The sequence below is a fragment of the Heterocephalus glaber genome, unplaced genomic scaffold (genome assembly GCF_053883595.1).
Source record: "Heterocephalus glaber isolate CG9 unplaced genomic scaffold, H.glaber_assembly_v1.0 deba00000071, whole genome shotgun sequence".
NCBI classification, from domain to species: Eukaryota; Metazoa; Chordata; class Mammalia; order Rodentia; family Bathyergidae; genus Heterocephalus; species Heterocephalus glaber.
In genome coordinates this window covers 17816905-17841769 of record NW_028258137.1, presented here as the reverse complement: position 1 = coordinate 17841769, position 24865 = coordinate 17816905, and the positions used below count along the sequence as shown (strand labels likewise).

The following is a 24865-nucleotide window of genomic DNA, read 5'->3' as shown; positions in this document are numbered from 1 at the left end:
GCTACATAGTGAGACCCTGTCTCAAAACAAACATCTCCCTCAATAGCAGGGATCCCTTCTGTAGTTTGAAATTTCTGTACTTCACTGATAAAAGTCCCCTGCCCCCAACCTGCTTCTCACTTCCTGCTTCTAGGCTTCCTGAAGCATGAATAGGAGATAGCTACAGGGAGAGAGATAGGCAAGGCCCCAAAGGCCCAGCACGAGGCCAGAAGCCTTTTCCAAAACCCCGCACTCCAGAAGAGAAGATCTATCTTGTAGGCCACACACTAGTCCTTTGAGACCTGTTGGGCCTGGATCCCTGAAGGCAGTCGAGCTCCAGTGACAGCCTGGGCAGACACAGGGTAGGGGCCTTCCGGCAACCTCCTAGGTGAATAGGAGTGGTGAAAAAGTGCTTTCTTACTTTTTTTAAAAACAGTCTTGCTAAAGCCAGGGATGTAGCTCAGCTCACCACTGGCAAGCACAAAGTCCTGAGTTCAATCCCCCGTACTGGACAAATAAATAATAAATAAAAGAGTCTTGCTGGGTAGTTCAGGCTGGTCTTGAACTCACTGTGTAGCCCAGGCTGGCCTCAAATTCACGGCAATCCTCCTGCCTCAGCCTCCCAGGAGCTAGGATTATAGGCATGCACCACTACACCCAGGTTCCTTCCTTTTTTGGCCAAAAAACATCCCGCGAAGGAACAAGATTCCACACGAGGCTACTCCAAGGGACCCTCACTAGCCGGGTCAGACCTATCTGCCCCACCTCAATGGCCCAGCAACTACCAGCTGACCTCACTGCTACTACTTCTGATCTGAGCCTTCAGAGCACCTTTGGCGCTTCTCTCCAGCTCCCACCTTACCCTGGTTTCCCATTTCCACATCTTTGGAGGATCACCGCTAAGTGCCCACCAGAGGGCGCGCGGTAGCTCTGACCAGAACCCCACAGTGAGGAACAAGGGATAAACGTGCCCCGGTTGGATGGCAGTGCACCTGGATGGGGGAGACGGGACTGCCTCCCACGCTGTCCCGAAAGCCACTTCCCTTTGGCTTTAGAATCTGGCTCCTTGAACACTGGCCGAGCTTTTAAGTCTTGGTTCAGGGTCCTTGATTTCTATTCCACTCTGACCCACCCTGCCCCACTCTTGTCTTGGACACATTATGATTCTTAAAATCTTGGGGCTGCTGGAGCACTCACCCACCTAACTACCCCTTCGTTGTCCTGGGAACTACTTACCTTTCAAGGCTCATCTTTACCTTTCAAGACTCATCTTTGGGCCGGGGATTTAGCTCAGTGGTTTCGGCACCTGCTGCACAAATGCAAGGACTGGAGTTTGATCCCTGGTACCAAAAAAAAAAAAAAAAGGACTCATCTTTAATGATTCTTCTTCCTTGATGCTTGGTCCAGGTCAGACGCTGTGTTCTGGCCTCCTTGCTTCTGGGTTGGATCACTGATTAAACCAGACTTTGGCCTGTCATGACCCCAGGGAGGCTCTGGCCGGAAGATGGGGGGGGGGGGGCTCGTGGAGAGGTTCTGGGATTACAGGCTTGGGCCACCACACACAGCTCACCCTTTTTTTTTGGTACCAGGAATTGAACTCAGCTATAATTGCCTCAAACTCATGGCAATCTTACACCTGTAATCCTAACACATGGAAGGGTAAGGCAGGAGGATTGCTGTGAGTTCCAGGCCAGCCAGGGCTACAAAATGAGTTCAAGGCCAGCCTGAACTACATAGCGAGATTCTTTCTCCAAAAATAAAACAAAAATTTAGACATTAAAAATCTCAATTTGTCTCCTTTCTACCTAGTTTTTATTTCTTCTATCCCACCTCGGGGACTACCGAGCCTTGAGCTTTAGGAAGAATTAATTGCTCTCCAAATGTATAAGCTCTGATTTCGGTTTGTTTGCTCCTAGACCAGCCCCCACCTGGCTTAGGTAGGAAAGTTTTGTTTTGTTTTGTTTTGTTTTGGTACCAGGGATCGAACTCAGGACCTTGGTGCTTTTGAGGCAGGCAGCAGAACTATTATAGATAGGTGAGCTAGGTAGAAATGTTATAGCCAGTCAGATAGGGCTAAGTCCTTGAGAGGGCCAGGACAAAGGTGAAACACACCACAGCTGCACATCAGCTGAAAACTAGCTCAAGATGGAGACAAGATGACCAGACCCACCTACTTCTTCAAAGAACTGGGCTTAATGAAGTATACATAGGCATCAACCACCCTGGGGGTGACCAGAGACCTCTGGACCCACCGACTCCTAGGAGAATCCTTGTTCTTTCCATCCACACTTGGTATGTGGCTTGCTTCCCAATTGGCCCACCATTACCCAAGTGACTATACATGTAACCTTATTGGATGTTCATGGCTGTGGCCCATATCATACCCACATGGGTTTTACCCTATAAAACCTCTGTAAAGTGGGGTCCTTGGGCTACCTACAAGGGACCCCTCTTGCCCCTCAGGAGCTTTCCTATTAATAAATATCTTCCTACTTTTAACCTCCATCATTCCTAGGACTCATTCTTCAATTTCTAGAGAACAAGAACTCGGTATATCATACAGGTTGGAAGATAGCATATTTCATATTTCCCATGACAGAACCACTGAGCTAAACCCCTGGCCCAAGGTAGGAGGGTTTTGAGTGTGGGCTGGTGAGGGGAAATGCAAATGCCAGAAGTAGCAGAGGCTGTTGGCTGTATGCTCACCTGAAGAGGATATCACAGTGGGCCTGGCTGATGAATCTCTGAATTTATTCCCACTTCCAGCCTTCGCCCTGAGTGTTCCATCCACAAGAACACCCCCTTTCTTTCCCAGTCTTTTCCAGAACTCACATCCAGCCCTAATGAACTCTCCATCCTTTATCTTTTCCAGGTCTGCCAGACACCAGAACCTTGACCTGTGTGTGTGTGTGTGTGTGTAGGGGGTGTATCACTTATTCATAATTTTGTAGATAGGTAAGTTAATTAGGTATCTTGTAAGTAGTTAGACAGGGCCAGCCCCTGGAGGAGCCAAAACGGAGGACAATCAAGACACATTCTCTGAAGGCCAGCATTGTAAATGAAGAGAAACTACCACACCTGAATAGGATGAATAGCAGTGATTGATATTCTAAATAGGTATCAATAAAAAAAAAAAAACATTTACTGGGGGTTTAGCTCAGTGGTTCCCCATCCTGCCTTGCAACGGCAAGGTCAGGAGGAGTTCAATCCCCAGTACGGGGGGGGGGGGGGGGGGGGGGGGATGATATCAATCACCTGGGTGGGACCAAGATCTTCCAAGATCCCTGACACACCCCTTACCGAAAATCCATGCTCATTTCTTGTACACATTTAATCAGTATTATCTAAGTGACTATACTTGTCCTGATCTTATTAGTTGATCATAGTTTTGCCCACCTTGTGATTTTTCATTGGATTAGTATTATCTAAGCAACTGTACTTGCATTCTTACTAATTGACTATAGTTTTGTCCCACCTTGAACCCACCTCACCTCAAGGCTTTGTCCCATAAAACACCTTTGAGAAGCAGGGTCAGTGGGCAACCCACTTTCTGGTTCCCCTTCTGTCTCTCTTAGAAGCTTGCTTTCTCTCAATAAATTTTTTCTACTCATAACCTCCATTGTTCCTAGAATTCATTCTTCGATTTTAGAGAGCATGAACTCACTCTTCAGCTGTCTAGCAGGTTTGGGGGTTACATCTATTCCCCTTATATCAATTCAACACATACTAAATGTCTGCTGTTGGTCATACACACCTGTAATCTCAGCACTCTGGGAGCCTGAGGCAGGAGGATCATAAGTTTTTTGTTGTTGGTACTGGGGATTGAACTCGGTTCCTTGTGTATGTGCAGATGCGCAGAAGGCAGCAAAACCACTAAGCTAAATCCCGGGCCCTAGGAGGATCATAAGTTTGAACTCACCTTGGGCAACTTAGTGAGATCTTGTCTCAAAAAATATAAAATGGGCTGGGGATATAGCTAGTACAAAAATTATAGGCAGCTAAGTTAGATAGAAATTAATAGGCAGTCAGAGCTAGGCCCTCGAGGGAGTCAGTGCAGAAGATGAAACACATCACAACTGTGGCTGGAGGTGCATCCATTAAAGGACAGGCCTCAAGAAAGATGGAGGGCTGAAGATGTAGCTCAATGGCACCATGCCTGCCTGGCAAGCACAAGGTCTTGAGTTCGATCCTCAGTACAAAAAAAAGGTAAAGATGGAATGACCGAGCCTATGTGCCTGCCTGAGGGATAAACAATAACTTGGGACTATACTGTGATTGGCATCACCTGGTCCAGTAAAGTCCAGCTAGACATCAGTCACCCAGGTGGGTGACTGTTGGGAGCAATGCTACATAATTCGAGGGAAAAATCATTTGAGTAGGCCTAGTTCTCCTGCCTACAGGCCAGCTATAACACTCCAAGACATAATTCCATTTTGGCCTCAGGTCACAAGGGAGATCTCAATGATCCCTTGATGCTGTAATGCTCCAGGACAAGACCACACCTGCAAGAGACACCCTGGGAGGAACCAAATCTTCATCTGCATAGTTCCTCATTGTTCTTAGATTTTTGCCGCCCCCACCCAGTCTTTTGTTACACCTTGTTCATCCCAATGTGATACTGAAATCTACATATTCATTTGTTACATTTGTTTCTTCAGATGTACTAAATAAAAGGTGCTGCAAGCTAGGGCTTCTAGTCTTTGCCACCCAGAGCAGCACTGATCAGACCCAAAGTTCAGCTTCTCAGTCTCATTTGTCTACCTTTCCTGTAATTCACTGTGTGCTGCCGTGGCTCGCAGGAGACTAGGACTTACTGCAGAGGTTCTGGTAACGTCCCCTTCCCCTGTTCCCTACAGGTGACCAAAGCATTTGGACCCATCCCTTCCCCAAAATGCCTTTGTTTTTTTCCGTGTCCCCTTGCTAAGTGACTCACTTCCCTATTAGATCAATATTAGCTAAGTGGCTATACTTGTAATCCTATTGTTTGATTATAGTTGTACCCACATTGTGACTTTACTGTATAAATAAACCTCTCAATAAACCTTTCCTAGCCTTAACCTCCTTTGTCCTTTGGAATGCATTCTTCCATTTCAGGGGACATAAACTTGGCACATGTATTTCTCCTGTATCACAAAGGGCTTGGATTCAATCCCTAGTGTGACAAAAAAAACCAACAAAAAAACCAACTGCTGTGTGCTAGGAACTATGCTAGGTGGTAACTTGTAACCAGGGATAGAAGGGAAAAGGACAAGTGAAGAGCTTGCTCTGGCAATCATTATAGTCCAGTGGAAGCCAGGGAGGGGATGTTTCAATTTCACAGGTTGCTGGGCTGAGGCCTAAATGTAGAACTTAATAGAGTCCCTAAAAGGAGAATACAGGGTGGTCTCACTCTAGGAAGTGCAGAAGTCCTGAGGGGCAATAAGGTTAGCCTGTTCTAGGCAGCAAGGAAGCCATTGAAGCTGGACAAGAGCAAGCTGGAGAAGTGGGGGAGTAGAAGTCGGGGGAAATAGGCCCAGAGCACCCTGCAGCATCCTAATTCACTATGAGTGAGACACATCTTGGGAAAGTTGTGAATGGAGTTAGAGGGAGAGTGACAGGGCTTAACTTAACATTTAGTGGCACGTGGAGAGCAACCCAGAGGAGTCAGGGCATAACTGGGGACACCAATGAAGAGGCTGCTGTGGGGATGAGGATAGTTCGTCTTTCGGAAGGTAGAGCTAGGAAGACTTACTGACCACTATCTTGGGGACCTTTGAAGCAAGGAGGCACCTAGGGTGGGGGATGACCCAGGTCTGGAGGCAAGGGTTTGGGTAGATGGCCGGGTTGTTGTAAAAAGGGGGATACTTACCTTCTGATCCTTCTCCACAATGCCAGAAAGAATCAGTGCTGGGCCAGGGATTTAGCTCAATGGTTCCGCCGCCTGCCTCGAATGCGCAAGGACCCGAGTTCGATCCCTGGTACCAAAAAAAAAAAAAAAAAAAAAAAATCAGTGTTGACAAGGTCTTGGTACTTCTCCTCCAATAATCACGATTTGTGACATCTGCCTGACTTGTGAGGTTGGGACACCAGTGAACCCCTCCTGACAATGGGACAATTCTGACAATCCTTCTGGGGGCCCATGATCACTTGAAACTTTTTTTTTTTTTGTACCAGGGATTGAACTTGGAACCTTGCACTTGTGAGGCAGGCACCAGAACCACTGAGCTAAATCCCTGGCCCACCTGAAACTATTTTAGGCAGCTAAATTACATAGAAACAAATATAGTCAAGGAGGGACTGGGTGCTCAAGAAGTCAGCACAAAAAATAAGGACATTAGAATCGTGGCTGGAGGCAAATGATGAGAGCCAGGCCTCAGGATGGAAAAGCAATAGCCAGGCCCATAAGCCTCCCCTCCCTAGAGATAAACAACTTGAGATTATACTGTAATTAGTGGGGCCGGGGATTTAGCTCAGTGGTTCCACTGCCTGCCTCGCCTGCCTCGCAAGTGCAAGGACCCGAGTTCGATCCTCGGTACCAAAAAAAAAAAAAAAAAATTCATATATACTATAATTAGTACTACCTGTTCCAGTGGCCATTGGATACACGGGGGATACTAGAACATCTAGACCTATACTCCTTTCCTTTTCCAAGAACTCCTTTGATCTTTACATATACCCTTGCTACATGACTGGTTTCCCTATTGGATCAATTGGATCAATATTAACTAAGTGGCTATGCTTGTAATCCTAGGTTGATTATGATATAGGAGACAATATAACTCCCAACCTGCTAGATGTTAACTATGCTGAGTTTGGTTCCCCTGAAACCAAAAATTGAATTCCAAAGGACAGAGGAGGTTAAGAGTAGGAAAGCTTGGGCTGGAGATTTAGCTTAGCGGTTCTGCTGCCTGCTTCATAAGCACAAGGTCCTGAGTTCGATCTCTGGTACAAAAAAAGAAATTTTTTTTAAAGATTGGAAAAGCTTTATTGAGGAATAGGAACAGCTCCTGAGAGACAGGAGGTATCCTGGAAGGGGGTTGCCACCAAGGCCACTTCTCTAAGAATGTTTCATAGAGCAAATAGGAGGTGGGTACAATATGGGTCAAACTATAATCAACCGAGGATACATGAAAAGAACAAAGGCATTTTGGGGAAGGGATAGGTTTAGATGCTCTGGTTACCCACCTGGGTGACTGATGTCTATCTTGACTTTTACTGGACCAGGTGATATCAGTTATAGTATAGCCAAGTTATTACTTATCCCTTAGGGGAGGCATGTAGGCCTGCTTATTGCATCTTTATCTTGAGGCCTGGTCTCCTTCAGATGCTCCTCCAGTGATAATTCTGATGTCTATTTTTTCTGCTGACTTCCTTGACAGCCCAGTTCCCTTTCTGACTGTATATTAATTTCTATCTAATTTATCTGCCTATAATAATTGTACTTTGACCCACATTGTACCCATATTGTGATTTTGCTGTATAAAAATCACAAACCTCTCACAAAGGGCCTCATTGACCACTCACTTGAGACCCTTCCCAAAAAATCCAGGAGCTATTCCCTTTCTCCTTATTTCCAGTAAAACTCTCTTAACTTCTTCTTTTAGTTTGCCACTTCATTTTTTGATATTGTAAGACCACGAACTCAGCATATTTGACATCTAAAAGGTTGGGAGCTATGTTTTTTTCTATGTCAAAAATGCTGGAGTGGGCTGGGGATTTAGCTCAGTGGTTTTGCCACCTGCCTCACAAGAGCAAGGTCCCAAGTTCAATCTCTGGTACCAAAAAAAAAAAAAAAAAGCCAAAAAATGAAACAAAACACTGGGCTAAGGCCAGGGATACAGCTCAGCAGTGCCATCCCCACCTGGCAAGCACAAGTTCCTGAGTTTGATTCCTGGTACACCCCCAACACAACAACAACAACAACAACAAACAACAAAAACCACACTAGGGGCCAGGGATTTAGCTCAGTGGTTTCGACACCTCCTGTGCAAGCGCAAGGACTCAAGTTCAATCCCTGGTACCAAAAAAAAAAAAAAAAAAAACCCCACACTAGGCTAGCAAGACATTCAGACCATGGCCAGAGTCCAAGGCTATCCAGGACCTCCTGATCCATCCTCTCCCCCACGTAACCTGTAGCTCCGGACATCTGTCTGTCCCTAGCCCTGGCAAAAGGGTTTCTATAGTCTCTCACACTAGGCCTTCAACAGATTAGTTTTCAGCAATCCTCTGCTGGTGTCAGGGGTGAAGATAGGGAAGGCAGAGGCTGAAACAGGGGTAATTGGAGTTTAAGAGAGGAGGATATTCTATGACAGTGTTTCACTAAAAGAATTTGGGGGAAGCCAGGTGCCGTGGTACACACTTGTAATTCTGGCACACTGAGAGGCCAAGGCCAGGAGGATTGAAAGCTTAAACCTAAAAAAAAGAAAGCTTAAACCTAGCCTCAGAAATTTACAATTTGAGATCCTGTTTTGAAATAAAAAATAAAAAAAGGGGGCCCAGGGATTTAGTTCAGTGGTGCCATCACCTGCCTCGAAAGTGCAAGGTCCTGAGTTCGATCCCCGGTACCAAAAAAATAAATAAAAATAAAAGAAAGAGTCAGGGGTTTTAACAGAGTGGGAAGGCCTTCAAGATCCTGGATTCAGTCCTCAGTACCAGAAAAAAAAAAAATCAGGAGGGAAGGCCAAGGCAGTGATCAGCTGTTTACCAAGAAAAAGGAAGTGGTGAGACAGAGGTCTTGGGACCAGGCAGGGACAACCAGGGTGTAGCTGGCCTTCGGGAGGGTTTTAGGGAGGATCAAGACTTCCCTTCCCCTAATACACTGGTCCCTGTATACCAGAGTATGCCAGAGTGAGGCATGGGTGCTGGTAGATTACCTCCTATTGGGCCTCTGCCTGTTCCATTCACCCCAGATTCCTGGTGCAGGGACTGGGTGTCCTCTGTGGACGTGCAGGTCTGCAGGAGTAGTGGGTAAAGACCAGCTCCATACCCCTCACACTCTGCAGGGGAACTTAAGAGGTGGACCATGGTTCAGGGTCCAGGCTCGAGCTCATTCCCAACTCTGCTCCCAAACTGCCGCACGGGTTATCCCATACTCTACGTCCCTAAGCCCAGTGAACGGATCCTTGACTTAGAAAGAAAGACCTTGTTTCCAGCCACTCAGGTTCATATTTTACTAGCACTGATCAAACCAAAGGAAGCCCTATATTTTGGTAAAAAGGAAAAAGAATTTATTCAAAGCTAGTTCTGAAGAGATAGAGGGGCCCATTTGCCTCAAATCATATCTCTTGGTGTACAGGTGGGTAAGGGCCTTTTACAGTAAGGAACAGGATTGAAAGGGACACGGCGGTAATGCAAACCTCTACAGTTGCTTTTTCACTTCCAGCCATCTTCAGCTCATTGTACCCCTTCCTGTAGAAAGGAAATTGAGCTCCGCGTCTCCTGGTGTCAGCATCTGCATATTCTGTCACTTTTTCGGGGGTGAGGAGAGGAGAGGGTGTTGGTCACATGTTCAGCAGGACGAAGTTTGGAAAAATTGTCCATCTCTACAAGAAAACAAATCTAACATTTGAAGTTCCATTTTGCAGTGCCAGTTACAGAATAACTTGCATCTAACTTCAAGGCAGTGTGTAGGGGATTGTTTGGCCGAACCTTGGTGCCCTGGGGGACAGGTGTAGGGGTCCCACAAAGGTGCTGGTCAAGAGTTGGTCAACCATGGCCCAGCGATTGCCCAGGCCACGGTTCTTTTTGCTTCGATAAGGGTCGCTCAGCCACGGCTATCTCAGGCCCCGTATTCCTCTCTCCGCCAGGTCAGTGTCCGATCGTTCAGGTTAGGGAGACGCCAGGAATCGAGAGAGCTCCGCAGCGCGGACCTCGGGTACCAAGAGGCTTGGCTGGGTACACAACCGGCGTGAGCTTCAGAGGCCGGCTGAGAGCCAGGAGCCGGGACGCTCCAGCAGCTGCCGATCGATACGCTCGGCGTGCAACGCGATTCTGGAAGCAGGCCCCGGAGTGGGGGGGGGGCGATGAGCTCAGACAGGAGAGACGCGCCGGGGGCGAGACTCTATTGGCAGCCCGCGTCCGGGAGGCGGGTCTTAATTGGCTGGGCCGCCCCTAGCGGCTGCGGGGAGCTGGCGGTGGGGTTAAAAGCACGTCGCAGTCGCCCTGGCCTAGGCACAAGCCAGGAGTGGTGAGCCTTTACGTCGGGCCTGCACCCGCGCTCGCACGCCACCGACAGCCGCCTCTGCCCCTGCCCCGTGGCCGTGCTCCTGCCTGGCCTCATGTTTCTTCTGCTACTACTAATGCTTCTCGCGGACCCGGCGCTCCCCGCCCAACGTCACCCCCCAGTGGTGCTCGGTGAGGCGTGCGTCTCGTGGTGGGTCGGTCCTATAGGACCGGGAGCAGAGTAGGGCTGTCTTCTGGTCTCCATCTATTTTAAGCACGGCATGGAGGTGTGTCTTGATGTCTGTCTTGTCACCTGAGTCTGTCCATCCACCTCCCGCCCTGCTGAGCACGGGTGTGGTCAACCTCCTACCACCTGACCCTTGTAAAAGTAAAAGATGGGTGTGGAAGGGTTACTGTCTGGTTGTCAACTTCACCTACCTTTCTTTCTTGTTTTTTGTCTGTTTGTTTTGTGTTTTTGAGACAGGGTCCCGGATGTATGTAGTCAGGTTAGCCTTGAAATCACTATGTAGCCACTCCATGCCATCCTGCCTCAGCCTCCAGAGTGCTGGGATTATAGGTGTACCCCACTCCACCCCACCTCCACTCCACCTTTCTACATCAAGCCATGCCTCACCACATCCACATTTTTTAGCTGGAAAGACAGGCCATTCAGCCCCACTCCGAATGGTTGATGGGGGTGGGGAGGGTGCCCTCAAGAGTTGGCCTCCAAGTTGATCTGGGGCCTACCTAGGAGGGTATCATCCTCTATACTTCCAGCCCTATGTTTCCTTCCATGTTTTAGAGCATTACTGGAAGCACCCTCTTTGGGGGAAAGGATTGGTAGTTCCCCAGAACTGGCCACCAACCTCATTCCCACTCACCCTCAACTTATCAGATGGGTGACATTGAGCCTGAGGAAGGAGACCAGCTTAAAAAAAGGATGGCTAAAGACAGGGGAGAGTGTTAGGACAACAACCATAAGCAGGTGTCAAGGAGTATGCATGTTTTTTTCACCCCTGCCAGGCCTAATTAGACTAAACTATGCTGAGGCTAAGTAACCTCCCCTGGCCAATTCTTCCTTGGTCCCAGACCTGGCAACTCTACAGAAAGACAGTGCTTCCTTGTGCTGATGGGGCAGGATGAGACTTCTGTCTGGGGAGCCTTAGGGGCCTTCTCATTTAGAGCTGGAGTGTTGGTATATTTCCTGAGAACAGAGATATATTGAGACATATGTTACATACTGAGTCTAATGAAACATGACCAACCTTCCATTTCCCCTTATGTTCTTTCTTCCTTTTTTTTTTTTTTTTGGTATTTTTTGGGGGGGCTCAAACTCAGGACCTCACACTTGCTAGGTAGGCACTGTGCATTCCAGTGTGCTAAATCCCCGGCTCCCCATGTTCTTTCTGTTGGGATTTTTTTTTTTTTTTTTTTTTTTCAGTACCAGGAATCCAACTCAGGACCTTGCACTTGTGAGCCAGGTATGGTGCCACTGAACTAAATCCCTGGCCCTTCTGTTGGGAATATTTAAATAGGGATGATGCAGGGTCAGGGATTTAGCTCAGTGGTTCTGCTGCCTGCCTTGCAAGCGCAATTACCCGCATTCGATCCCCTGTACCAAAAAAATTAAATAAATAAATAGGGATGATGCAGACCACAGAAGGGCGGGGTAGACAGCTGGCAAGGTGGTCCTGGGAAGCCCCAGACAAAGAAATGAATGATTAAGAGGGATTCTGGGCCCAGATTCACCTTGAATATGTACAGACTTAGCCTTGCCTCTCCAAGCTTCCAAATTAAAACTAACAGTGGCCCTCAGATGAAGTCTGTGCTGGGAAAACAGAGAATCCACTGAGCCAGTCTGGATGAGTGGGTGTCAGGAAGGGTTTTCTGGAGTATGCTGAAACTGAGGTCAGACAGGGAACTGCATACTAGGAGAGAGGTGAACAGTTTCGGGTGGCTGGAGTGAGGTGGGGTAAGGGGTGAATTGTGCTGAGCTTGTGACTCCTTGGGTCATCTGGACTTTACCCTGGAAGGGTCACAAGAAGCCATGTGTGGAGCTGAAGAGTTCTAAGTATGAGAGGTTTGACACTGGGAAGGGCATTACTCAGCCTTTTTGCCTGGATTGGTGCTAATGCACTCATTAATTTATCCAGTCCTTGCTTATCCTAGGTTGCAGCAGAGGAGCCTGAGCAGCTGGAATCCTTCCCTGGCCATCTTCTCTGGGAGTAAGGTTTTGGATATGAACTCAGAGAGAGACCTCCTGGTGGGCAGTGGACAAACTGCTCCTAGGCACAGAGCGGGTTTCTCATCTTAAGGGTCAAAATCCTTTACGTGCTGGGCGTAGTGGTGCACACGTGTAATCCCAGCACTCTGGAGGCTGAGGCAGGAGAGTCACCGAGAGGTTGAGGCCAGCTTATGCTACACAGTGAGTTTAAGGCCAGCCTGAACTACTTATCAAGATCTTGTCTCAAAAAAAACCACCCCAAAATCCTTTTGGGGTAGGTTCTGAGTTGAAAAAGGCAAAAGCCACAAGTAACCCTGGGCAGGGGGAAGGGATTGTAGGCAACCCATTCCCAATTCTCCCAGCCTGTTTGCTCATCTGTTAAGTGGGGGTAAATTTGTACCCTTCCAGGGTTATATGAGGTAAAAGACCCATGCCTGACTTTTGTCCTAGTTTCAGATAGAGGGTCTCAGGAATCGAGTGACCACGGCCATTTTTAGAGGCCACATAGCCTCTGGGGCAAAGGATATCTGGCAAAGCAGACCTTGTGACTTCCTCTTTCATCTGTTTCCCCTTTGTTGGAGATAGTGATCTGCTTAAGGTATTGACAAGTCATCCAGAGGCTATCATGCTGGGGACTCCCAGCCTCTGCCCGCATGTCACGAAGGAAGGTGAGGGTAGGTGCTATGCTTGCTTCCTGTGCCACCCTGCTGCTCACAGAAGGCATGCCCCATGCTGAGCTGTGTTCATAGTCAATGCCCATTGAATGCCCAGGAGATCCAAACACTAGCTGTTCACTAAGAGACCATGGATCTTAAATGTGCTGTGTCTGTGAAGTATCAGGAGCATGGCCTGTGGGGGCAGGTGTGCCTAAAAGGTTAATGGGATAAATAGACTATGAAGGGGTTTGAATGCTGGGGAGTGAAGCAGTGGGGGTGTGCTTGAGTGTCACAGGGCCCCAGGGCTCCTCTGTGTGTCTTATCTGGGATGGGGTCAGGTCTTCCTTGGGATCTGGTCACACCCACCTCTATGGGGCTGTGGCAGCAAGAGGTGCTATTTCATATCTAACACAGGCTGTCAGCCATACTAGGGCCCTCCAGATAATCAGCCCTTTGGAACTTTACTGAGCTCTTTAGCAAGGACTGGGGACCTTGGTAGGCCGGGAGGTACCAGTTTAAACTTCTCTCAGCAGTGTTTTTCTTCATGGCCTCCCTCCCACAAACCTGTGCAAGAGGGCCGGGGATTTGACTTAGTGGTTCTGCCGCTTGCCTCGAAAGCGCAAAGACCAGAGTTCGATCCCTGGTACCAAAAAAAAAAAAATCACACAAACCTGTGGAAGAATACTTTCTCTGGATTCAATTCTGGCTGGTTCAGTGTCCTACTGCTCTGTCATGTTTCTCACTTCCTTTCTCAGGATGAATAAGGCCTTGTCTGTTTGTTTATTTTTGGTAGCCTGTAATGGCTATGGGTTTAATCCTTGAGGGCTATTAGGTTTAATCCTTGAGGGTATATATCTAATGACAGGGCTGAAGTTCTGGACAAACTTTAGGGGTTCTGGAAAACCCAGTACTGTTTCTAAGCCTGTCCTAGTCAAAACTCTCTTCTGGGTCTATTAACCAAAGAAACTGTATTTGTATTTGTGAAGGTTGATTCTGGCCGAGATCTCATTTGACAGATGAACTGAAGGAAGTGGCCTCATCCTGAACCCCCTTTCATTAATCTCAGTGGCCCAGGACCATGTTCCAGTAAAGATCTGGTGGTAGTGGCGTGTTTTTTGCTTGTATTTTTTTTCCTGTTTGTTTTTTGAGACAGGGTCTTGCTGGGCAGTTCAGGCTGGCCTTGAGCTCACTACGTAGCCCAGGGTTGCCTTGAATTTGTGGCAATCCTGCCTCAGCTTCCTGAATGCTGGGGTTACAGGTGTGTGCAACCACACCCAGCAGTTGCAGAGTATTTTGTCTGGAGTTGGGGAGAGTGTTAGGGACTTCCCCTAAAACACTTCAGGCTCTCCCAAGCCCCCTGCAGAGTATGTGACGGAAGGCTTCCTTCTCTTTACTCTGCGCCCTGCAGCATTAGCAGCTTTTCTGCCTGAAGTTGGTGCCCTGGCCTCTGTGTAAGGGTCCCTACTTTCTCATTTTTCTGTCCCTGGAACTGTGTTTTAATTTGCAGAGTGGAACTGCAAGGTCTGCCATGGTACTGATGGCTGGGGAATCTTCTGAGGACTTTAGGGTTCTTGGGGATCTCCAGCCTGTCAGGCCCAGCTCTCACGTGTATCTTTTGTCCTCCTGCAGTACCTGGTGATTTGGGCAACCAGCTGGAAGCAAAGCTGGACAAGCCGACGGTTGTGCACTACCTTTGCTCCAAAAGGACTGACAGCTATTTCACACTCTGGCTCAACCTCGAACTCCTGCTGCCAGTCATCATTGACTGCTGGGTCGACAATATCAGGTGTGGGCTGGGGCATGCAGAGGGGTGGCACTCCCCAGTGGGGGCCAGAGGGGCTTCCAGAGACTGTTCCCTTTTCATCACTATTTCACAAGGTCAGTGACCCTGCTCCCTCCCTCTCCAGGCCTTCAGTCTGATCTGATCTGGTTGGCAGCATCTCTGCATTCCCAGCAGAACTTTCTTCCTCTTCTTGCTGCTCTTGGCCCTCCCCTCCAGTTTGGCCCTTGGCCCTCAGGCCTCAATCCACCCTTGTTTCTCCAGCTGCTTCCTCTTTCTGGGATGTGCCATGTCTCCATGTCTTTGCACACTATTCTTGCTACATGGAATCTACTTCTATATCTTTTTTTTTTTTTTTTTTTGAGACAGGGTCTTGCTGTAGTCCAGACTGGGCCTGAATTCACTGTGTAGTCGAGGCTGGCCTCAAACTCAGGGTGATCCTCCTGTCTCAACCTCCCAAGTGCTGGGATTATAGGCATGTACCACCACTGCCTCTCATTTGCCCTTTAATTTTTTTTTTATTTTTGGCACCAGGGATCAAACTCGGGACCTTGCGCTTATAAGGCAGGCACTGTGCCACTGAGCTAAATCCCCAGCCCCTCTGCCCTTTAAATCTTGACTCTAGTCCCTTTATGAAATCTCTCCTTTTCCCAGGACACATGCATGTTTCTTTTTTTTTTTGTACCAGGGATCAAACTCGAGACCTTGTGCTTGCAAGGCAGGCGGCAGAACCACTGAGCTAAATTCCTGGCCCTTTCTTTTCTTTCTTGACACAGGTTTTCACTGTGTAGTTCAGGCTGACCTTGAACTCACTACGTAGCTCAGACTGGCCTTGAACTCTCAGCAATACTCCTGCCTCAGCCCCCGAATGCTAGGATAACAGGCATGCGCCACCATGCCCAGCTGTATGCAAGTTTCTTTTAACACTTGTCAGATGTCAAACTATGTTTATATGGATGATTCTATCAAATTAAATATAGATGGGCCAGGGATTTAGCTCAGTGGTTCCGCTGCCTGCCTCACAACTGCAAGGTCCTGAGTTCGATCTCCGGTACAAAAAAAAAAAATTAAATATAGACACTGTATTTTATTATTTATTTTATTTTATTTTATTTCTTGGTTCCAGAGATCGAACTCGGGACCTTGCGCCTGCAAGGCAGGCGGCGGAACCACTGAGCTAAATCCTCGGCCCTAGACACTGTATTTTATAGTCATGTGCTGTACAGTGACATTTTAGTCAACAATGGACTGCATATATGATGGTGATTCTGTAAAATTACAATGGGAAAACAGGAGTGGTGCCACATGGCTATTATCCCAGCACTCTGGGAGGCTGAAATAGGAGGATCGCAAGTTTGAGCCTGTCTCAAAATAAAAAGTGAAGGCCCTGGGCTCAATCCCTTGGATCACAAAAGAAAAGTAAAAAAGATTATTTTGGAGCTGAAAAACTTCTGTTAGCTAGTGACAGTGTCATAGCCATCTAACCTAGTAGTGTAACATGTTTATGTGATGCTGGTGTAAGTAACAAGCATACTTTATAACAAGAAAAAAACCTTAATATTAAATGACTGTGTTACTGATAATGTATTTACTATGCTATACTTCTCAGTGTTTAGTAGACTCTTACTTATACAAAAAGGGTTAGTGTAAAACAGTATGTCATGTTATACCAGCAGCAGCCTCATAACGTCTTGTGTTTACTGAGTCTCATGGTTGCATCAAGAGGCCACATGATTGACCTATACTGTGTAGTTTAAGTACACTCTGTGATGTTCATGCAACAATGAAACTGCCAAGTGATGTATTTCACGAAAGCTATTCCCATCAAGTAACACATGACTACTTTCTTTCATTTTGCCTTATAAGACTCCAATGATACAAGTGCTGTTTTTATGCCTGCTTTACAGAGGCTAGAGGTGTAGCTTAAGTGCTAACCTGGCATGCCCAAGGACCTGAGTTTGATCCCCAGCGCTTCAAAAAAGACTAAGCACTTCAAAATAACTATAACTAAGGAAATTAGGAAGCTCACAGAAGTTACAAATTGCCTGCAGCCATTCAGCAAATGGTTGGAATCAATTCAGACCTGGCATTGTGTAATTGTCTGTCCCACACTGGTTTCCTTAAAAGCAGAGATTGTATCTCTCTATCTCTGTTTTTTCTTTATAGCAAGAGAACCAAGAACATACTTGGTGTGTATTAACAGTATATGTTTGAGCTAACTGGAGCTTTGTGAATAATTAAAAGTTGTTTTTTTGTTGTTGTTTGTTTGGTTTGGTTTTTTGAGACAGGGTCTCTATGTAGTTCAGGCTGACCTGGAACTCACGGTGATCCTCCTGCCTCAGCCTCCTGAGTGCTGGGATGACAGGTGTGCCCCACCACACCTGACTTTTAAAGTTTTGCCAGAGACCACCTGGTTGGTTCTTGAGGTACCTTGCCCTTCCCTGTTGTTTGTGTTGCCTGCTTTATTGACTCTTTCTTCCTCAGTGTGTGATCAAGTTATTTCTGGATTGTTGACCCACATTTCTATTTTTGTGCTGGAGACATGGCCTCAGGTACTGCCAGTTTGAGGTGTGGACTGATACTGAGAAGGGCTTGTCTGCCTTTGATGGTCATCTGACCCATTTAGATTTTTTTCTCTCTCTTCCTTCCTCCCTTCTTCCCTTTCTCTCTTTCTCCCTCCCTCCCTTTATCTCTCTCCTCTGTCTCACTCTTCTTTCCTCCCTCCTCATCTTTTTTTTTTCTTTCCTCTTTTTCTTTTCTTTCCATTCTTTCTCTTCCTTTTTTCTTTCTTTTCTCCCTCCCTTTCTCCCTTCCGTACTGGGGATTAAACCATTGGACATGCCAGATATGCATTATACCACTGAGTTGCATCCCTGCATTCATTCATTCATTGGGGTACTGGGGATTGAACTCAGAGTCTTTGTACTGAGCTATATCCCAGCCTTTTAAATTTTTATTTTTCATTTTTTTTTGGTACCGAGGATCAAACTCGGGTCCTTGAGCTTTTGAGGCAGGTGGCGGAACCACTGAGCTAAATCCCTGGCTTTTTTTTCTTTTTTTTGGTACTGGGGATCAAACTCAGGACCTTGTGTTTGCAAGGCAGGCGCCAGAACCACAGAGCTAAATCCTTGGCCCTAAAATTTTATTTTTCATTTTGAGACAAGGTCTTGCTAAATTGCCGAGGTGGGCCTCAAACTTGTGATCCTTCTGCTTCAGCCTCCCAAAGTTCTGGGATTACAGGCATTCACCATTGGTCCTGGCTAATTTTATTTATTTTGAGATAGTCTGTTTTTTGTTTGCTTGCTTGTTTGTTTGTTGTACCAGGAATCAAACTCCGGACCTTGTGCTTTCGAGGCAGGCAGGCACTGGAACCACTGAACTAAATCCTCAGCCCCAGCCCTGTTGTTTTTTTGAGACAAGGTCTTGCTATGTAGTTCAGGCTGGCCTTGAACTCTCAGCAGTCCTCCTGCCACACCCTCCTGGTACACCACCACTCCTGGCCAGTAAAGTCTCAAACTGTTCAGGCTGGCCTCAAATTTGCAATCCTCCTTCCCCAGCCTCCGTAGTAGCCGTAATTACATGTATGTGCCACCATGCCAGCTGTAGATTCTCTTCTAGCACAGAGCTACTTTGGCTTTCCAGAACAGTTTTCCATATTTTCTGGGTGGTCATTGGGGCAATCTACAAACTGGAGAGAGTGGGTCTTTGGGACCTATTATATGGGTCAGTGCCAGTGCTAGGAGTCTAGTTATCTTTATATGGCTGATCTTTGAGGAGGGGCAGAAAGACTCGAGACCACCATGAGCTTCAGGTTTTTTTAGGCATACTTGCCTCTTTAGTGTCAGGCAAGGACAGAGCAGGGTTCCTGTCCTGGAAGCACCTCTCCCTCTACCTTATCCCCATAATCTCTCTAGGCCTTTGACCCTTCACTTGAGATGAACAGGTAGAGAAGCCATGTACTTAGCCCTGAGTTAGGGTTTGGTCCCTCTTGTTTGATTCTGTTTGGCACTGCAGTTACAGAAGCTATGAGATAACATATTGTGTTAGAAGTGGCTAAATCTATGATAATTTGTTACACAGTAGGAAATTAACAAAGGGCTATTAGGGATCCAATAATAGCTGGCATTCCATGTGTCATTTCGTGAATCTTGAAGTTGCTGGCAGGTGATATGGCCCTGGGGTACTGAAAATATCATGTGTGATTCATTCCCCTTCCTCATGGATTGTATGATTGAGAGGAGGCTGGTTGATGAGTCCAGTGTTAAGAGCAAGTCAGACCCAGCTGTACCCACTTCGGTCTGCACAAGGCCTTTCTCCTGTCTCCATCTGCCCTCATTATTTCTCTGGGGCCTGTGCACGTATCCACAACAGCAGCCACAAGTGCTTAAGCCCCGAGGCAGGGTTCCTGGCTGATTCTGTTGTATGGTGTGCTTACCATCTCCTTTGCCCTGTGATGCAGTCTGCTAGCTGGCAGGATCTGGATCCATGGAGATGGAGCAATGAGAGTCTGCAGGGGTGGGTTGTCTGCTGGGGTCAAGTATGAAGTTCATGGCTAAGCCAAGATGGGTCTAAGACCCTCATTCTGGAGTGGGTGACACTGGGGAGAAGGCAGTTTTGCCTTAACAGGGCCCTTGGTCAGTCTCAGGAGTAATCTTTGGTAGGAATCCTTATTTGGATTTATAAATCTGCTGTTACCTTTTGGTCTCTCTTATACAGTACTGTATATCTAACCAAGCCTGGGGATAAGAAGGGAGTATGACTCAGGTCACAAAGCAGTAGTGAGACACACCAAGCTCAATGTCACCTCTGGGTCACTGTTGTGGTATCCCATCCTGACAGGCTGGTTTACAACAGAACATCCAGGACCACCCACTTTCCTGATGGTGTGGATGTTCGTGTCCCTGGCTTTGGAAAGACTTTCTCATTGGAGTTCCTGGACCCTAGCAAAAGCAGTGTGGGTATGTAGCTCTTACTCAAGGGCTCCACAGGATGGGTTGGGGGCTCTGCTGGGCTCCTAGAGTTGGAGGAACCCCCTTGGATTCCTGTGAGATCCAGGGATGGCTTGTGAGCCGTCTGATTAGTGTGGGCACAGATGCTTTAGCCCTCCTCCAGGGACCTCCCTGTGATGGCATGGTGTGGTTGGTTGGCACTGGCTCTGCTTTTTCTAATCCCATGTGTGTCTGTCTGTAGGTTCCTATTTCCATACTATGGTGGACAGCCTTGTGGGCTGGGGCTACACACGAGGTGAAGATGTCCGAGGGGCCCCCTACGACTGGCGCCGTGCCCCAAGTAAGAAGTCCCATTCATTCCTTCCCTGTGATTTTGGGAAATTAGACAAGGTCAAGGTCGTCGCAGCCACCACAGTCCTTGACCTCTCCTCTGGCCCTGGGCTCTTCCTGTCCCAAGACCCCTGGTCTCCAGCCCAGCAGTCGTAGCCACCACCCCTGGTCATTCTTGTCCTGTCCTTTCCCATCCCTCCTCCAAGGGCATCTGGGCCTCTGAGCCTTGCCTGGGGTGGGGGGCGATATTGCTGAGGTGAAAAAGGAACCCCTTGTCCTCCCTTAATGGAAGATAAGGGAGGATCAGCATGCTCACATTTGGGTGTTTTAGCACTCTCCCACACCCTAGACCTGGGTCTGGCCTGAGGAACAGTCAGTGGTTCAGGTCCCAGGATCCTTCCCACCTGACCTCTGCCTGACTCTCACCTACAGATGAAAACAGGGCCTACTTCCTCGCCCTCCGAAAGATGATCGAAGAGATGCACCAGCTGTATGGGGGCCCTGTGGTGCTGGTTGCCCACAGCATGGGCAACATGTACACACTATACTTTCTGCAACAGCAGCCACAAGTTTGGAAGGACAAGTATATCCGTGCCTTCGTGTCACTGGGTGCCCCCTGGGGGGGTGTGGCCAAGACCCTGCGTGTCCTGGCTTCAGGTGAGACCTACCAGTCCCAGAAATGCCTTTCTTCCTCATCTTGCCGAGTCAGTACCCTTCATATCTCTTCCCTGGGTCAGCACTCTTCTTTCTCCAGAACTAGCATTCTTTTTCTTTCTTTTTTTTTTTTTTTTTTGTGGTACCTGGGATTGAACTCGGGTTCTTGCGCTTGCGCAGCAGGTGGCGAAAACACTGAGCTAAATCCCCGGCCCTAGCATTCTTTTTCAAATATTTTTGGAACACCTAATTTTACTATCCTAATTTCACTTCTAGTCAATAGCCCTTGTGATGTGTTTAAGTTTCTTACACCTTGTACATGGAATGGCATAACACTTGGTCACACAGGTATTTGCTTGTACGCACAAACACACACACACACACACACGCACGCACACACACATGCACACACACGTTCACATAGTACATAGTGCAGCCTGGCTGGCTGAACTCGGTTTTACCCAAGGTTCTTTGGGGAACTTTCTCATTCTCTCTTACCCCCATCCTTACTTTTTCATCCTCACCTTTGCATCAGAGGAGGAAGGCTGAACTACAACTTCCTGTTTATGAGTTATACCTCCATCTTGGGCAGGAAGGAACCTCTGTGGGCAATGTAGGGAGGAAGCAGGTGCAGATCAGGCAAGCCTGCAGTTGGGAAAATCACCCGCTTCCTGATACCTTTCCAGTCCACTTGCCTTTTTATGGCTGGCAGCCTGAACTGCATAGTGAGACCTTGTCTCAAACAGAACAAAACAAAAAACAAAAGAAAAAAACCAATATAAGAACCTCCAGCTGTAGCCATGGGGTGGAGGGAAACTTGCTACCCTTTGGTAGGACTGGGTAGGGGCCCTGTGGACCTTGACTTTAGGGGCCATGAGGCAAGGCTGTGCCAAACGTTTCATGAGCTTTCTTCCACCAGTCACTGGCACTACCTGACATGTTTGGTCAACTGATCATTGTGATCAAGTCAGCCCAAGTGCTGTTCCCAGTAGTGACCCTGAATCAACTGAACAGTGAACCCATGGCTCAAACATTCAGATATAGTGATTCATCACAGCCACCACCTCTGTCCAGTCTGGATCTCAGAGTTTGGTCAGGGAGCCATGATAGAGTTCAGGGTCCATTCCCTTTCAGAGCTTCCTCAGAGTCCCCTTACAGTTTGCCTCAGATGCTGGGAAACTTTTTTGGCTCTGGTCGTCCATAAGTGGGAGTGAGGGGTAGGGAGGTGGAAGTCCATATACTCCTAAGGCTTCCCTGTCCTCAGAGGTCCTAGAGCCAACTTTCCACAGGCAGAGCCGAAGTCCCCTGGCCCTCCCTGATTATAGATACAGGGTGAAGTGATGGTTAGCCCTGGGGCCTGTGTAGGTCATCATCCCTGGTCCCAGTTAAGCTCACTCAGCCTCACTCCGAAGTAGTCTCATTTGTGTGTGTGAACTGCTGCCTCCCCTCCTGCCTTGTCTCTTTCAGGTCTGGCTGCCCAGGTCATGCACAGGCAGGAGCTGAAATGAGACATGCTGATTAAATGCTGACCTGAGTCTAACTAAGAAAAGGAAAACATGTATACTATTCACTGTGATAAAATAGAAAAATGACAATGCCCCTGGGCTGTCTCCCTGGTCACCTGCCTTACAGAGGCCAGTGCCTGAGGTGGGATGATAATGATACCTTCGAAAGAGGCTTCTCCTAGGGTGAGGAAACATAATAAATCACCCTAAGGGTGTGTGGTACCTAGATCCCTGGTGAAGAAATCCAAAAGAAATAAAACAAGGCTTGGATGTTTGCTTCACAAATGTAGCAAAAAAAGGGAAAACAGTAAAAGCCAATGCAGGAAAGGAAGCTATAATGATGATTAAGTGCACAGTTATTGGAGTGTTGACTGGGCCACTGGCTAGGCGTTGGACTGAGGGCCTGTGCTAAACCTGCTGCCCAGCCAGCTTGTGTTCCTCAGCACGACTGACTGGTCCCTCTCCCTGCAGGAGACAACAACCGGATCCCTGTCATTGAGTCACTGAAGATCCGGGAGCAGCAGCGGTCTGCAGTCTCCACCAGCTGGCTGCTGCCCTACAACCACACCTGGTCACCTGAGAAGGTATTTGTACACACACCCACGACCAACTATACGCTGCAGGACTACCACCGGTTCTTCCAGGACATTGGCTTTGAAGACGGCTGGTTCATGCGGCAGAACACAGATGGGCTGGTTGAAGCCATGCTGCCGCCTGGTGTGCCGCTGCACTGCCTCTATGGCACTGGTGTTCCCACACCAGACTCCTTCTACTATGACAGCTTCCCAGATCGCGACCCTAAAATCTACTTTGGTGATGGCGATGGCACTGTAAACTTGGAGAGTGCCCTGCATTGCCGGACCTGGAAAAGACAGCAGGAGCACCAAGTATCATTGCAGGAGATACCAGGCAGCGAGCACATTGAGATGCTGGCCAATACCACCATGCTGGCCTACCTGAAACGTGTGCTTCTTGGGCCCTGAGTCCTGTGCTAGGCAGGGCTGCTGGATGGGTTGGCCACAGGCCTTTTCTTGGCCTCTGATATGGATTATAAATTTAGCAAAGTTTTCAACCAGTCCTTCAAGATCCTGGGTCTTGGGCTATGAAGCATCTGCCCAGGGAAGTACTATTGCTTGTCCTTCTGTGGCCATGAACAAGGAATAAATGAGTGTGGACTCAAAAGACCCTTGATATAAAGAATGATGCTGATGGTGGAATCATTGTCACTCAGGACTGGATCTGCAGGGTGGATTGATTGGCACCTGGACTCAATCCCCAGCTCAGGGGGCATGCATTCCCCTTACCCCTGTGGGCTTTCCACACTCGCCCACTGGGTTCTGGACTTCTGTGAGGGATATTCTGAGCTCTCTGACCCTCAGGTGACCCTTCCCATGCACTGGCCTCATACAGGCCTGCTACTAGACAGGGGTGGCTGAAGCTGCTGGGTTACCTGTGGCCTCGCTGGTAGACAGCCTGGTACCCCCTGCAGGCAGGGGCAGTTTTATTTTCCATGGCTCCCAGGACTTGGGGCATTCACTCCATTCCTACCTCTCTCACCTGCAGTAGCAGCCCAGTTCTAGATTGGGCAGCAGATGGCTACCAGGAGTCCTGGTGCCCCTGGTTGTACTGTGGGTCCCAGTATTAAAGCTGGCTCCTTTGGTTCTGGGATTATGGTTCAAGGAGGGCAGGGCCCAATGCCATGGTATTCTGAGTACCTGTGAAGAAAGGGAACTCTGAGGCAACCAGCTGCCTTGAGCTGCCCTCTTGTGAATCTCACTGCCACCCTGCCATATGGTCTCAGCACCCAGCTGGGCTGGCACAGCTGAGAGGTGGTGGGGCTCCTGCCCAGTATCTGCTCCCGCTAGGCAGGTCAATGGTTTTTCTAATGAAGGGACAAACCCAGAGATTGGAGTGAGTCCCTGAGAGAGCCAGGAGCATAGATGCCCCTGGGTTTTTTTCTGTCTGCCACAGGCGTGCTGCATGGGTCTCCCCATGATAGCAGGGATGGAGAGACTGAGCCTGTCTTAGTGGCAGTGGGCTCTAGATGGGTAATTGGCCAGAGGCTGAGATTTAGGTCCACCCTCAAGGTTGAAGTCAAAGCCTCTCTCTGACTGGACTGTGACACTCCTACAAGGTTTCTGTGGAGCTGGATTTTTGCTGTTGTATTTGTGCCCAACATCTTTTTCCTTTTGTCCTGAGTGGTGGGCGCCATATGGGGTCTGAGCAGGATGTACCTCGATTCTGGCAATAAAAGTATGCTGTACTTTTGTAAAAAGGATGCTGTAAAGTGTTCTAGTCTTGGATCCGCTCTAAGCATGAGAGGACAGAGGTGGTGGATGTATGAGGGCACTAGAGAGGCAGGTAATTGGGCTGGACCTTTACTAGGGCCTTGATGGTGTCTCAGTACCAGAGCATAACTCCCGTACCCTGCCTTGAACTTCATTCTCTTGCCCGCTGCCCTGGAATCTAGTTTGCCTCAGAGCAAGAACTATGACCTAAAACATTTTTCTTGGAATTAGGCTCCAGCTGTCTCTCTGCTCCTGCTTGGTCAGCAGCCTTTACGTGCTGTTGGAGAGCTTGGGAGCCAGGATAGGCCTACAGGTCATCCTGGCTAAACTCAACCCTTTCTGTCTCAGCTTACAGGTTTC

At 48.1% G+C, this 24865-nt stretch overlaps 2 protein-coding genes across 2 annotated transcripts in view; one reads left to right on the top strand and one right to left on the bottom strand.

Annotated features, from left to right (window-relative positions):
* Positions 1-9921, bottom strand: part of Esrp2 (epithelial splicing regulatory protein 2) — a 31376-nt gene extending 21455 nt beyond the window's left edge. Inside the window, exons 1-3 of the mRNA XM_087214128.1 lie at positions 9315-9921; positions 5828-5933; positions 1216-1319 (exon numbers count right to left, since the gene is read on the bottom strand). The gene's annotated coding sequence lies outside the window, so the exon portion shown is untranslated. The remainder of the gene's footprint in view (positions 1-1215; positions 1320-5827; positions 5934-9314) is intronic.
* Positions 9922-10053: 132 nt separating this feature from the next.
* Positions 10054-24493, top strand: Pla2g15 (phospholipase A2 group XV). Its single transcript, XM_013071533.3, has 6 exons — positions 10054-10311; positions 14629-14785; positions 19619-19737; positions 19970-20068; positions 20491-20715; positions 22689-24493. The coding sequence occupies exons 1-6, from the start codon at positions 10236-10238 to the stop codon at positions 23198-23200; spliced, it is 1188 nt and encodes a 395-aa protein (XP_012926987.1). The 5' UTR covers positions 10054-10235; the 3' UTR covers positions 23201-24493.
* The last annotated feature ends 372 nt before the right edge of the window (positions 24494-24865 follow it).

Coding starts and splice junctions, on each gene's coding strand:
- Pla2g15 (XM_013071533.3), top strand. CDS start 10,236: ATGTTTCTTCTGCTACTACTAATGCTTCTCGCGGACCCGGCGCTCCCC. Junction 19,738..19,969: donor CCCTAGCAAAAGCAGTGTGG/GTATGTAGCTCT, acceptor GTCTGTCTGTAG/GTTCCTATTTCCATACTATG. Junction 20,716..22,688: donor CCTGCGTGTCCTGGCTTCAG/GTGAGACCTACC, acceptor CTCTCCCTGCAG/GAGACAACAACCGGATCCCT.